This window comes from Panthera uncia, chromosome D1 (genome assembly GCF_023721935.1).
Source record: "Panthera uncia isolate 11264 chromosome D1, Puncia_PCG_1.0, whole genome shotgun sequence".
Taxonomy (NCBI): domain Eukaryota; kingdom Metazoa; phylum Chordata; class Mammalia; order Carnivora; family Felidae; genus Panthera; species Panthera uncia.
In genome coordinates, this window is record NC_064808.1 from 1379262 (window position 1) to 1392389 (window position 13128).

General features: G+C 63.5%; 1 protein-coding gene across 5 annotated transcripts in view; it reads right to left on the minus strand.

Annotated features, from left to right (window-relative positions):
- Positions 1–13096, minus strand: part of CARS1 (cysteinyl-tRNA synthetase 1) — a 45112-nt gene extending 32016 nt beyond the window's left edge. For 4 of the 5 annotated variants that reach the window (XR_007454348.1, XR_007454347.1, XM_049615390.1 and 1 more), the window contains exons 1-3: positions 12998–13096; positions 4379–4627; positions 292–383 (exon numbers count right to left, since the gene is read on the minus strand). Coding sequence is in view for 3 of the 5 variants with exons in the window: in XM_049615390.1 (XP_049471347.1) it covers positions 292–383; positions 4379–4627; positions 12998–13022 (366 nt within the window). In the remaining 2 variants the exon portion in view is untranslated. The remainder of the gene's footprint in view (positions 1–291; positions 384–4378; positions 4628–12997) is intronic. The other variant, XM_049615409.1, reaches the window with a different exon arrangement.
- Positions 13097–13128: the final 32 nt, after the last annotated feature.

Genomic DNA, 13128 nt, shown 5'->3' on the forward strand with positions numbered 1-13128 from the left:
GTCCCCTCTGAAGGCAGGCCAGCGCTCGGCGTGGCTCTGAGTGACCGCGGGCGTCTACGCCTGGGCGGCCGGGAGAGTGGTCAGGGCGCTGCAGGGCCAGCAGGCGGCCCTCCCCTCGAGGACAGCTGTCCTCGGGCCGCACGGAGAACGCGGGGCGAGGAGCTGCCCGGTGGCAGAGCCCGACGCAGCAGCGCCAGTCGTGGGCTCCGCGAGGGCACGTGGGCTCCACGAGGGCACGTGGGCTCCCGGGGCCGGCCCTCCCCGCACCCCTCCCGCGGGGCCCCTCCTGACCTTGTTCCGGGTGAGGCTGTTGTAAAGGCGGAGCTTGCACGGCGGAGACCCCGCTGGAGGAGACCACTGAGGCTGCCCCCGCCGACCTTTACCTGCGAAGGCAGAAAGCGTGCAGAGTCACGGAAGCGCACGTCACACCGCAGCCACCACCTGGCTGTCCCGACGCAAACACCGCGTTGCTCTCCATGAACCGCCAGAGGGGCCGAACGAGCGGATCTGCCGGCATCGCCCGGGTCCAACGTGACCCCTTCTCCACGTGGCTCACATTCTGCGCTACGAGCGGAAACACGGCCTGGGGAGGCCCCCGAGGCGTGCTCACGCCCGCCAGCTCCCGCCGGGCCTCACACCCGTGCCCCCCGTTCACGTCCGTTCACAGCAGCGGCGGCCACCGCTCGCGGGTCAGGAGGGGGCTCGGGCCCCGCGCTGCTGGGCTCTAATGCAGCATGTAACTGGGGGTGCCCTGCCCTCCCCCCGGGTTCGAGGGACATGGGCCACTTCCCAGGGCAGCACAGGACCGGCCGGGGCAGAAACTCAGAGAGGACGGCCTCCAGCCCCAGCCCCGTCTCTGTCAGACGGGGGCAAACGAGTGGCCGGCTCCCCCTCAATTCTGGGGCCCACTCCCCACCACAGGCAAGGTGTCCCCTGACTCGACCCTGGAGCGAACTCGTGCGGCTGGGAGCTCCTCACTGGTGCCTGACCGGCTCCGGAAGCAGCGTGGGGCGGCTCTGTCCCCTCGCTCGCCCTCCACGACCCGTCCCCGCCTCAGCACGGTCTCGGGGGCTGCCCCCACTGCTCCACGTGTCCCAGGCCCGGGCTTCCGGCCGGACACGAGGCAGCACTTAAGCAGCCTGCGCCCTGAGAGCCCGAAGGGGTGCGGCTCCGTCGTGGGCACCCGGCACCCTGCGCTACGAGCCAGCTGTGCACCCCGGCCCTCGCCCACGGGGCCAGCTTGGTGCCCGCTCACGGTGCACAGGATGGGCCCCATGGAGAAGTCAGTCCTGGGCACGGCCATTTGCCCAACGTGTCGCATCGGCTACACGGAGGCTGACTTAACTGACAGGCAGAGGAGAGAGGAGGAAGAAGGCGGCCGCCTGTGTGTGTGCACGCGTGCAGGCGGGGAGGGAAGCAGGCAGCCGGGAGGAAGGAGACAGGGCCCCACGGGGGTTCCTTGTTCTGGGTAACTGCCAGCAAACCGAGGTGGCCACGGATTCTCGTGCGTGGGGAGGCCCACACCCTTAATGAAACAGCGAGGCTTATGTTAAGGGCGGGTATGTGTCTTACAGGTTCATTTTAAAGGCAGCAAACACCCTCGAAGGAAACTCTCAGTCCGTGACTGAAGGGCACTCAACCTGCTGTGTATGATGCCATTAATCTCCTCCCTCACTCGGACCCCCCAGCTCCTGAAACAGAGTCAACACTGCCATCCGGGGTGACTGGGGACACCGGCCAGAGCTGTCACACACACCGATGTGACCCAGGGACCCAGCAGTGCTCGCACTGCTAAGCAGGAGGCCTCGGGGTTCGCGGCACTGGAGGCACTTCCGAGACCACGAACCATCTGAGGACACAGCCGAAGGTGGAGTCCACGGAGACTGGCCACGGCCTGAAGGGCCACTTCTGTCACACGGGGTGGCGGGGTCAAGGAAATCCGGCATTTTACAAATGGGAACTTGCATAAGGGGAAAATTGGAAGACGTCACACAAGGGCCCTTGATTTAATATGGAAAATTCTCCACCAGCATTCCCCCTGCATCAACCCGGCTCACTTAGCACCAGCGGCCCGCCTCTACGGCGCTCCACAACCTGACCACGCCAAGCCGTGTCTCCCTGCGCTCTACACAGCTCTCGGCCACAGCAGGGGCCTCCCTGGGCATTAACTTCTCATTTGGCTTCCGTCCGAACGAACACGCGTTCGTTCATCCAACACACACCCAGTCCCCTCCAGGCCCTGTCCTGGGCACGGGGCTGCTGTGCGGACAAACTCGGACCCGACAGAACCACACTCCACTACGAGACGCACTGAAGAAGGCTCGAGGGAGGTCTCCAGAGCACCCCAGCAGGGCCGGCCAGGCCCCCCGCACTGTGCTCATTCCCCTTCCCCGGGGCACAGGGGCGGGTGCATGGGTGCCGAGCTGCACTGTGATGCTCCCAAAGCCATGGGGCCTTCCTCAGCGCCCAGCCCGCCCTGAGGGTCCTGCCCGGGGGACCTGGGAGGAGGGGCAAGGTCCCACGCTGGGTGCGGAGCCCTCCAGACTCGGGGACACAGCAGGTGAGGCCCTGAGCGGGGCGGTCCCCCTGTGCCGGAGCCCAGGAGAGGAGGCTGACGGGGCCAGGAGGAGGTAGAAAGAATGGAGGTCGGGCCGCCAGTGCCCCAGCCTCCGTGGGTACTCAGGGTGTTGAGGCCCACAGCCCCGGGGAGGGACACGGACGGCCCGCGAAAGTCACCAGGACAGAATGCGGCTAGTGGCAGGAGGAGTGGCAAGCCAGGTCACGGTCGCTGGCAGAACAGACTTGGAGGGAATGTGGACGGGGGCCGGGGATCGAGGGACCACACGCCCAGGACAGGGCTCCAGAGCCCTCAGGGACGGAGCAGTGCTCAATTCTGGTGGCAGCGAGGGGGGCCGCAGTGCTCAGCTACATCCCCCCCCCCCCCCAAGGGACGTGGGAGAGGACGCGGCCTCCAAGGGTTCTGGGACCAGCCGCGCTCACACGACGGAACTCGGAAGGGGCAGAGGCAGGAAACGCTATGGGTGCCATCCAGGGTGCGTGTCCCCACCACCTCCGAGCCGGCCTAGAGCAGCCCCGTCAATGCTCAGGGTGACACTCTGTCTCGCGCGGCCTTCCTCTGTGCGGATTGAAAGCTGTTTGCAGGGGCAGGCGCCCACCTTTACGTCACGATGTCCGTGGTGACACGCGTCCGCACCTTTCTTTCAACAAGGTCCCCGATGGAGCGCGAGCCAGGCCACTGCCAAGGCTGGGGGCCCCGGACCCTGCCTGACCGCCACTCTGGCAGTCTGTGTCTTGGGAGCTGGGACCCAGGGGACAACCCGACACCTGAGAATCGGAGGGGACACAGCGGACGCCACTGACCTCACCCGGGGCACCGTGCCAGACGCACAGGGAGGAGACGACGTACACACGAAGCACCCACCCTATGCTGGGGATGGGGCGTTTGCTGCAGGATCGTCGAGGACCCCACATCACGCCATTCTCTAGGACGGACGACGCCCCCACCGCCGCCCCCTGCCGCAGGGGACCCAGCGCAGACCAGGACAGGGCGACGCTCCAAATGCTTCACCTGAAGACCTGGAAAAGCCCCCGGGAGGCTGCCCGGCCTGGCAGGGCCACCAGGGACAGCATGCGGCCCATCCCTCCCACAAAGCAGCAGGAGAGCCCCAAGCCACAGGGGGTGGTGGCCAAGCGGCTCGAGGGCATCGGGCGATTATGGGGCAGATGAACCCTGGGGTTCATCGCAGAAGAGAAACCACGCAGGGCCCGAGCCCCTAAGACTTTCCAGAAGTATCCCTAAACAACCAGCATCACACGGTCACAGATGCACCGGCACTCACAGGCTGGAGCTAAAGCCAGGTGGCGGACTTTAGCTCAAGGCTGAGAAACGACTTTCTTCTGCTTTTCAAATGGCCCAGTGCCAACTGGTATCGTTTCAGGATTCGCCCGTTCCGAATCCGCTGGACACACACAGCCCGCAAGGCACGCAAAGAATAAAGCAGCAGCAGCACGTCAAACGTGAGCCGAGCAAGGAGCTGGCTTCAGAGGCCAGGCTGCAGCCTGAGCGCCCCCCCACCCCCGCCCCCCGGCCCAGGGAGCTCGCTCTCGTGGCGGCTCCGCGCCGTGACCACGGGCCGCCACGGCGACCGCGGGGGTCCCGGTCGGCCAGGGCCGCCTCCTCAGCGCAGCGCGTCCTAACCCCCACTCGGGGCGCCGGGGCGCCCGCCAGGCCGCGTGCTTGCGTGGGGTGCGGGGAGCCAGCCCTGCGGCCAACCTGCGCCACACTTCTCTGGGGCCCCGACCTCGCAGGCGGCCCCCGACGGAAGGCGTGCTCGCGGCTGGGGACTCTGCTACTCACTTGCTTGGCGCCCACAGGGCTCGCCTCTGCCGCAGGCGCCACCCAGGATCGCTTCCATGTGCCTGAACCACCGAGCCACGTGGAAGAGGCGCGTGTCGGCGGGAGGGGCCGAGAGCTGCCTGAACACGTCCACGTCTGCCTGGGACAGTGAGTACCCCCGGACATAGCTACGCGTGCTGAGGTGCTCGTTCAGGGCCTGCACCCTGGCTGCCTCGTCACTAATGCTCAGGATGGACCTGTAGGCGGGAGCTGCAAAGACACAGGCACAGGGCATCAGTCAGGGGGACGGGGGCCTCGGGCGCGAGTCCAGAAAGACACGAGGCTCCTGCCCGTCAACCCTTTCCCGGCCATGGAACGGCAGAAGCAGACAGCGGTTTCCCGGGGCTGGCGAGCGGGAACTGGGGGTGGCTGGTGGGGTTCCCACTTGAGGGGATGGGAATGTTCCGGAAATGGGTAAGGGTGCTGCTTGCATGGCATTGTAAACGCACTAAAGGCCACGGAATTGTGCCCTTTCGATACGATTTCAATGGTGAATTTTACCTCAACTAAAGAAAAAAACGACTGAACACACACACAGCCCCTTGTCTGCAGCGCACCTGCTATCCGGGCGCGGTGGGGGGCTGAGCACACCTGGTCTCGGTGGGCACCGAGCGGGCCAGGACGCAGAAAGCCTGGACTGCGCCCCTGCACCGGCATGGTCTCCGGCAGCTGGAGGCCTCGTTTCTGGGAGGACCACAGCCCCCCGAGATGCCAAACCTGACGGCAGGCTCCGTCTGCCCTCCCTTAGAGCGATTCCTGAAAGGAGCAGCATTCGGGTGTTTATCTCCTACAAGCCAGAAGTGACTCGCAACCACCTGAAGGCCACTCCTCTCAAACGGCATCGTCAGGAAGGACGGGCCCCGCCTCCAGTCTCTGTGGGAGGACAGATCCCGGACTTCAGTCACCACCAGCCAGCAGGCGCAGCTGGCCATAGCGGCCTGTGACACTCACGACCCTTGGGGATTCTTCGCCTCCTCCACAATACTGAGTTCTGCTCACCCTCCCGCCCCCTTCTTCATCCCCAGGGCTCTGTCACCTGTCACTTCTCCCGGTATCAGTCACGGGGCAAAACCTGTCCTTACCACCCTAACTAACGTCCGGCTGTGTCTATCCCTGGCGTGGGGGGCTCAGGGTCAGGAGGAGCCCCAAGCCTGAGCAGGAGGGGCACAGACCCAGCCCCGCCCCAAAACAGGGAGGCAGGGGCCAGGCTGGTGGCACTAAGCTACAGGCCCTCTGGCCACAGGAAGGAGCCTGGTACCCCCGCCCATAGGTCTGAGCTGCGTCTAAGCCCTGATCACCCCAGATGTTTTACCTTAATTTTCTGAGGGAACCGTGGAAAAAGGACCAGGGCTCATTTGCTTCTACAGACACCCTCTTGGCCTGGGACCCACTCAGAGCGGGAAAGTATGAGCCCACCCCTCTCCCTCTTGGCATAGCTGTCCTTCCGGGCCAGCTGCCCGACACTACAAGGTCACTGGGTCACTGTGCGGGACCCACAGCAAGGACAGCTGCAGGCAGCGAGGCGACGCTCCCCTACACGGCCACGCTCCCACCTCTCTGACCCTCGTCTCTCCCATCCCTGCTTACCCGCCTGGCCCAATGCCTGGCCCCACTTGCTTCCACCACGCGAGGACCGTCGTGTAGGTCCAGCCATCAGCAGGCAGCGAGGAGGGGGTGGGATGGACCCACCGAAGGAGGGAGGCCCGCACCGCTTCCCAGCTGCTGGAGGGCCTAACAAGGCCCACTTCTCACGGATGTCCTGAACCCCTTCTCACGGATGTCCTGAACCCCGAGTTCTCTACCCACAGGAAGGGGGTGGACGGTGAGACGAAAAGTCCTCGAGCTCTCACGTGAACGCTGTGCTTAAAAACGCAGGCTTTCGGGGCGCCTGGGTGGCGCAGTCGGTTAAGCGGCCGACTTCAGCCAGGTCACGATCTCGCGGTCCGTGAGTTCGAGCCCCGCGTCAGGCTCTGGGTTGATGGCTCGGAGCCTGGAGCCTGTTTCCGATTCTGTGTCTCCCTCTCTCTCTGCCCCTCCCCCGTTCATGCTCTGTCTCTCTCTGTCCCAAAAATAAATTAAAAACGTTGAAAAAAAAAAAATTTATAAAAAAAAATATAAAAAAATAAAAATAAAAAAAAAAACGCAGGCTTTCCCGAAAGCCCACTTGCTTCCTTCCCCAGCGCACCCCCAGGAGGGCTCGGCTCTGCCAACCGGACGGAATGGCCACCCACTCCACGCGGCCACAAGGGGCCACCCTTCCCTCTCAACTGGAGTCCTGCCCCCTTACCAGTCACACTCAGGAACGCCTACCGCCAAGCCACCGGGCAGTCTGGGACTCCGCCTGCAAATGTACCTGAAATGCAGTCCTTCCCCCCGTGGCTCCCACGCGGGGACCCAGCCCACCCCGTACCCGAATCTCCGTGCCGCAGGCTCCCCCAACACAGTGGCCAGCGTGGCCTGCTGAGAAGTGCAAGATCACATCACATCCCCCACCCCCCTCCTCCCAACCACCCCACCTCGCACGGGTCCCTCGGGGCTCTGACTTCAGCTCCCGCCCCCACCCCGCACACCCTGTCCAGCCCCATGAGGCCCTGCTCACTCCACAAGAGCCTGGAATGCTCCCCCAGACGTGGCCAGGCTCCGCCGTTCCTGGGGCCCTGCTGTCTGGCTGTCATCTTTCCGTCGGCTCTCCCTGGATGTCACTCCAAATGACTGCCCGCCGACCGGAGCCCCGACCTCGTTTCCGCTTTCTCTCCTTACGCTTACGTGTAACCCGCCACTCCTTTCTTTCCGTCTGCCCCACGCCCCCCTTTAATCACTCCGCACATACCCTCAGCATCTAGAACGGAGCTTGGAACATTCTAGATACTCAACACAGGTGCTGAGCGAATGGGGAGCCAGCGGCGGAACACACGCTCGCACTGCAGCGCTCCCTGCGACGTGCCGGGGGTCGCCGCTGTTTCAGGGCCTGGCAGGCCCCCCCCGGACGCCCCCCCCCCCCCCCCCCCCGCCCCCAGCACATTCCCATGGGCGGAGCCTAAGGCTGCTTTTAACCCCGAAGGGCTCGCTCCCAGAGGTGCACACCTACAGGGGGCGCAGCTTCCGCTCACTCCGGACCCACGAGGAGCACGAGCATTTCCGCGTCAGCTCCCGGAGTTGCCAAAGCAAAGAGACACAGAGGGTGCCCCCCGCCCCGACACTGAAGACGCCCCTGCTCTCCCTCCTCCACCTGGGCAGCTGGCTCTGAGGACCCGGCCCGCGGGCTCTCGGGGAGCGGCCCCACTGCCACAGCCACCCTCCCCCCAAAGATCACCCAGGTTCCCGCCAAACACCGAGGCAGGGAACCCTGATCAGCGGGTTTCTCCACGTTTCCTCCAATAAGCACATACTGTTCTTAACATGAGAAAAAAGGGTCAAGTGTCCTATCCGCTGGGCTGGCCGTAAAGCGCCCGGCCAGGGAGTCCGGGAGCTCTCGAACTCGCGGCGGGGCGGGGGCCGGGCCAGGCTCGACAGGCGCGGAACAGCACCCGCCTCGTAAAGCTGCTGAGTGTTAGTGAAATCACGCTTGTCAATGTTCGAAAAGCAGCCTGGCACACAGCCAGCCCCCAGTCGGTCTGCGGCCACTGCCATCACCATCGCCCCGGAGTGGCTATCACGACGGCTCCCGAAGGAGCTTCCCCAGACGCTACACGGGCGCTTCAAGTCTACCCTCCGGAGCGGCGTGGCCGCCACGGGGCAAGGACCTTGGGGGACCGGGGCAGCACAGTGGGATGCGGGGCTTCCAGGCCGCAGGGGCGCACGGGCACCGCAGTAACTGTGGCGGCTGCATCCGAGTTTGTCTTGAGGAAACAAGCAAAACACAGGTCAGCTTTGAAGCGGCCACGGACGAGGGCCAGAGCGGCTATCAGTCTGGCGGTCTGGCTATCGGCCCCGATGCTGAGATCAGACGAGAAGGCTCCCGGGCTGGAGGCGCACCTGCGGTGACGGACCTCACGGCGGTGACCGTGTGGAGGGGACGCCCGCCACCAGGTCAGGTTGCGGTTCCGCCCAGAAACACGCCGCGGGAGGGACCCCTACTGTTCGTGACAACGTCACTATGTGGCCACACAGTTTAGACTGATCTCTCATCCGCTTTTTCCAATTTAGAAGGCTGAAGTCTTCCTAAGACATTTCCTGAGACCACACAAACAAGAAAACCAGGTAATCCGTCGGCACAGGTAGTAAAGCAAACACCACAGGGAATGAGCTGCACTCCCGACACAGCCTCGCCCCTTCTCCGCCTCTCCCTCTCCCTGCCTCTCCCCCTCTCCCCAGCTCCTGCTATCGGATTTAAACCTGCCTCACCTTCCTCCTCCTCCTCTCAGGTGTGGCCCAGCTCCTCCCCATGAGCTGTGGGAAGGGTACCTGCCCGGCCCACCGGAGACCCGCAGAATCAGAACCTGGGGGGTGGGCTGGGCTGGCAGCCCACTGCCCCAGGGCCTGCAGACCTCAGTGTGCATAGAAGACACCCCCCGCCAACCCCCCCCCCCCCCCAGCTTGCAGAAGTGCGGACCCCTCTGCCTTCCTCATAAGCTCCCAGACCAGGTCTGTTTCCGTTTCCAAGATGAGCCTGGGCTCAGGCGTCAGCACCCCTCCTCCACACACACCCCCCCCCACAACTGCCCTACAAATCACGCCCTCCCTGCAAACCCTCTGCTGGCTCCCGGGTTGCCTGCCTGCAGCGCCCCTCCTCCTGGGTCCCCTCCACTCCGTCTCCCTCCGGGATGCTCAGCTGCCCAAGCAGCCCTCAGAAAGGGGCCTGGACAAGGCTTCCCAAACGCATCCCTTCTCCACGTGATTCCAATGTCGGGGAGCAGAGAGGCATGTGCACCGTGCTCCCCACCACCCAGTCCCAGAGCCCAGGGCACGGCCACCATCCCCTACTGGGCTAAAGCCTGGGTGCTCTGCTCTCAGCCCCACACCACCCACGCCCAGCGCCAGCCCTGTCCCCCAGCCCTGCCTACCTCTCAGGCCAGTACGGCCACAGCCCCCACTGTCCTCCTGCCCCACCTCCACGTGGGGGAGGGGCAGATGATCTTTCCCAAGCCTCAAGGTAAGACCTGAATTCCAAAGGCATGCCCAAGGCCCTGCGGCCCATCTCCCGGCCCTCCTCCGCCCACTGGCCTCAGAAACTTTCGGGAAAGCTGTGCCCTCTGCCAGGACACTCACTCCTCGTTCTTCCTCTGGGCTCAGCCTCCATCGTCCTCAGGACCAGAGTGTCAGGGGCTCACTGGCCTCCCGTCCTCCACCTCCAGGCTCTCCTGGCCTACCAGCCCACAGCCTGCTGCCACTGCTTCCGTGTGGAGCCACCCCTGGGGTCCCCACATGCCGTCTCGCCCGGCGGATGGCTGGCAGAGAAGGGCGCGCCGAGGTCTGCAGCCTGGAGAGTCGCGGAGCCCGTGCTCTGAACAAGCTGGCAGTGCTTGGGCCACCAGGCAGCACACGCTCTGGGAAGTGACCGGTGGGGGGGGGGGGGGGGGATTTCCACGTCCCGCAGAGGCTGTGACATCCTCGGTTCCAGCCCACCCTGGCGCTGACCCGCCTCAGCAGAAGGGGCTCGCCCTTCACTGCTGTCACCCAGCCCTCTGCCGGATGGCTCGCCCTTGCTCGCATTCAGGGCTCCGGGGCCCCGCGGTGCCGAGCAAGGCAGGCGCTCCATGCGCGTTCGCGGGGTAAATGGCAGGTGACAGATCCATTTAAGCAAACCTTTTTCAACTGCTCAGTGATACTTTTCCACCGAAACAGAAGCTATAACGCTCTCACGTGGCATTGCACAGACCTTCTGGTGATTAGAAGCACAGTCTGCTGCCCAGGTAAGCGGGTGCCGGGACACCGGAAATAGCTTAGTTTCTACCCCACGGGCACCTCTCCTACAACTTTAAAGAAGTAAATACCGGGAAATGTGAGTTCACAACTGAGCTAATAGTTGCAATCTATGAATACACACGTTCCGTTTTTCCTTGGGAAACCCAGCAGCACGTTGCCTTGATCTTATCTGTCCCGACACGCTCTGGAATTAGGACCCTCGCTGCTATTCTGAATGGAATCGGACAGATTATCATCAAAGGCAGCACGGGATCGTGGTTAAGATCCCCACTGTGGTCTGAGATAGACCACAGAAGCCTGGCTCTGCCTCTGGCTGTGTGACCCCGGACAAATCTCTTCACTCCTCGGAGCTTCAGGACTCTCGCCGGTCCAGGAAGAGAAGCGCAGCATCTACCCCAGAGTCGCTCTGAGGACCAAAGGCCGGGACGGGTGCATGCAGACCAGGGCCCGGAAGACACGCAGGCCGAGAACAACGCTACCTACGTGATTATCGCGAGGACCCTTTGCACTGCATCAAAAACGGAACAGCAAGTTGGACCTCATGCAGAGCCACCAGAGGCTGTGAGTCTGCAGGGCGAGGCCTCTGAGAGGAGCCGAGTGCCCCCAGGGGTCCTCAGAAGAGTCACCGGAACCTGGGAGGGGCGCGCGCCTTCAAAACACAAGGGAGAGGCCATAAACCCAATGTCATCATAGGGGACCAAACAGATGTTCTGAACCACCTTAGGGAAGACAATCTGAAATGGGAAGAATATTCTAAATGAGGGTCTCTTTCAAGGCTGGGAAGATGGTCACTTTTGACGACTCTAACCTTCAGAACAAAAACCTTTCGGGAACTGGAAACCAAGCACATCTACAACTCTGGCACCTAATATAAAGCCCTTTCCAGTTTCATTTTACCTCCAGTCTCCTCAGAGGGTGGTCTTAGGGTGTTGTCTTTGAGGGAAGCCTGGGGAACAGGTGTGGGGGGAGGGGGGCGGCAGTAAAGGAAGTACAGGTGAGCTGTGCCCTGGGGCCAACCCCTGGCTGGGACATGTGGTCCCAAGGCACAAGACTACAAAAATCTATCAGTGGTCCAGACATCCTACCGAGGCCAACTCCTATCAAGGCTCCAAAACCCTCAAATTCTAAAGCAATTAAAGGAAAAAACCAATGAACCAAAACCACACTTTCATTAAAAAAAAAAAAAAAAAAAAAAGAGTAAAGGGGGCGCCTGAGGGGCTCAGTCGGTTAAGCACCTGACTCTTGATTTCAGCTCAGGTCATGATTCCCATGGCTTGTAAGACGGAGTCCCGCGTGGTTTACGAGATCCAGCTCCGTGTGCTTGGGGACTCTCGCTCTCTCGCTCTCTCTCTCTCTCTCTGCCCCTCCCCCACCTCTCAAAAATAAACTTAAAAAAAAGAAAAAAGACAAAACAACAGAAGGCAAGACAGCAGCTCTAGTCTCAACCCAGACACACAGCACCTATCCCGTGCCAGGCGCTGTTCTAAATCCGTCGCTAGTAATGACTCCTTTAGGGGCCCGCATCCTCTGCGGCCGTACGCGTCACCCCTCTGTGCTGCGAGAAAGGGGCACAGCTGGGACCCCAGCCCAGCCGGACCGGCTCTGTGGTCAGGGCTGGGAAGCACGATGCTGTTTTACGGGAGTCTGGGTGGACACCTGTCCGAGGGCTGTCTGGCGGCAAGGCAGGTGGGGGCAGTGCTGGAATCCAGGCACACCTGTTGGGTGACATCCAGCGGGCCTGGTATGTGGGCACTGGTGTGGGACAGCAGCCCCGGCACATGGGTGCCTCTCACATCGCTGGGTTTCCCCACTTTGAGCCCCAGAGACCTCAGGAGCAAAGAGGAGGACTGGGGGCCAGGAAAGCCTTGACCAGCCTACACTGGGGGCAGGCCGGCAGACTGGCATGTAATCGTCACCAGCCAAGAGCATAAGAACTCTACACTCAGAGTGCTTCCCGAGGGAAGTTTGCTCCAGACTTAGGAATCCTGGTGACAGTCTCTGGTCTTGCCAGCGGCTACAGCCTTGCGAGCCGGACGGTGGGAGAAGATCCAGTGCTCTGCGGAGGTCTGCCTGTGGACTCACTTGTCCACCCGCTGGTGGCATCGGTGACCCGGGTGGGCAGAGCCAAGGCTGCTCCCTGAACCTCCGCGGCGGCAATAAAGTGCGGCAATAACGCTCCGACCACGCAGATCCCAATGACCACTGTTTGCGGAGCCGCAGATGAAAGGCTTCGTGAAACCCCAAGCCTTTCATGTGTGGGGCCGCGTACCCCCGGCGTCTTCCGCCCACCCCCGGGTTGCTGGCCGGCTGGGCGCAAATCGCAACAACCCTCGGGCTCTGCCTGTCCCCGGAGCACAGCTGGGGCTGGAGGGGGCGAGGTCGTCCCGGGCACAACCCGAGGAGACTGAGGCTGAGGAGGGGGTGGCCGCGGCGCCGTCAGGAGCCAAGTCGCGTCCCAGCGAAGTGCGGACAGCGCAGGCCCAGGCCGGGGGTCGTCCCGCCTGCCCTCCCCGGGGACCAGCCTCCCTCGGGCCCGCGGTCGCCCCCCGCTTGCCCTCCCCGGGGACCCGTCTCGCTCCGGCCCGCGGTCGCCCCCAGCCTGCACACCCCGGAAACCCGCCGCCCTCAGGCCCGGGGTCGCCCCCCGCCCGCCCCGGACACCCGCCGCCCCCTCAGGCCCGGGGTCGCCCCGCTTGCCTCCCCGCGCGCACTCACCCTGCTCCCCAGAGGAACCTGACATCGTAGGAATTACAAACCAGCAGCCGCGGCGCCGGCTTCCCAGAATCTGATGCAACCACCGCCCCGGAAGTCCCGCCCAGCTTCCGGCCAACCTTCCGGGACACGCC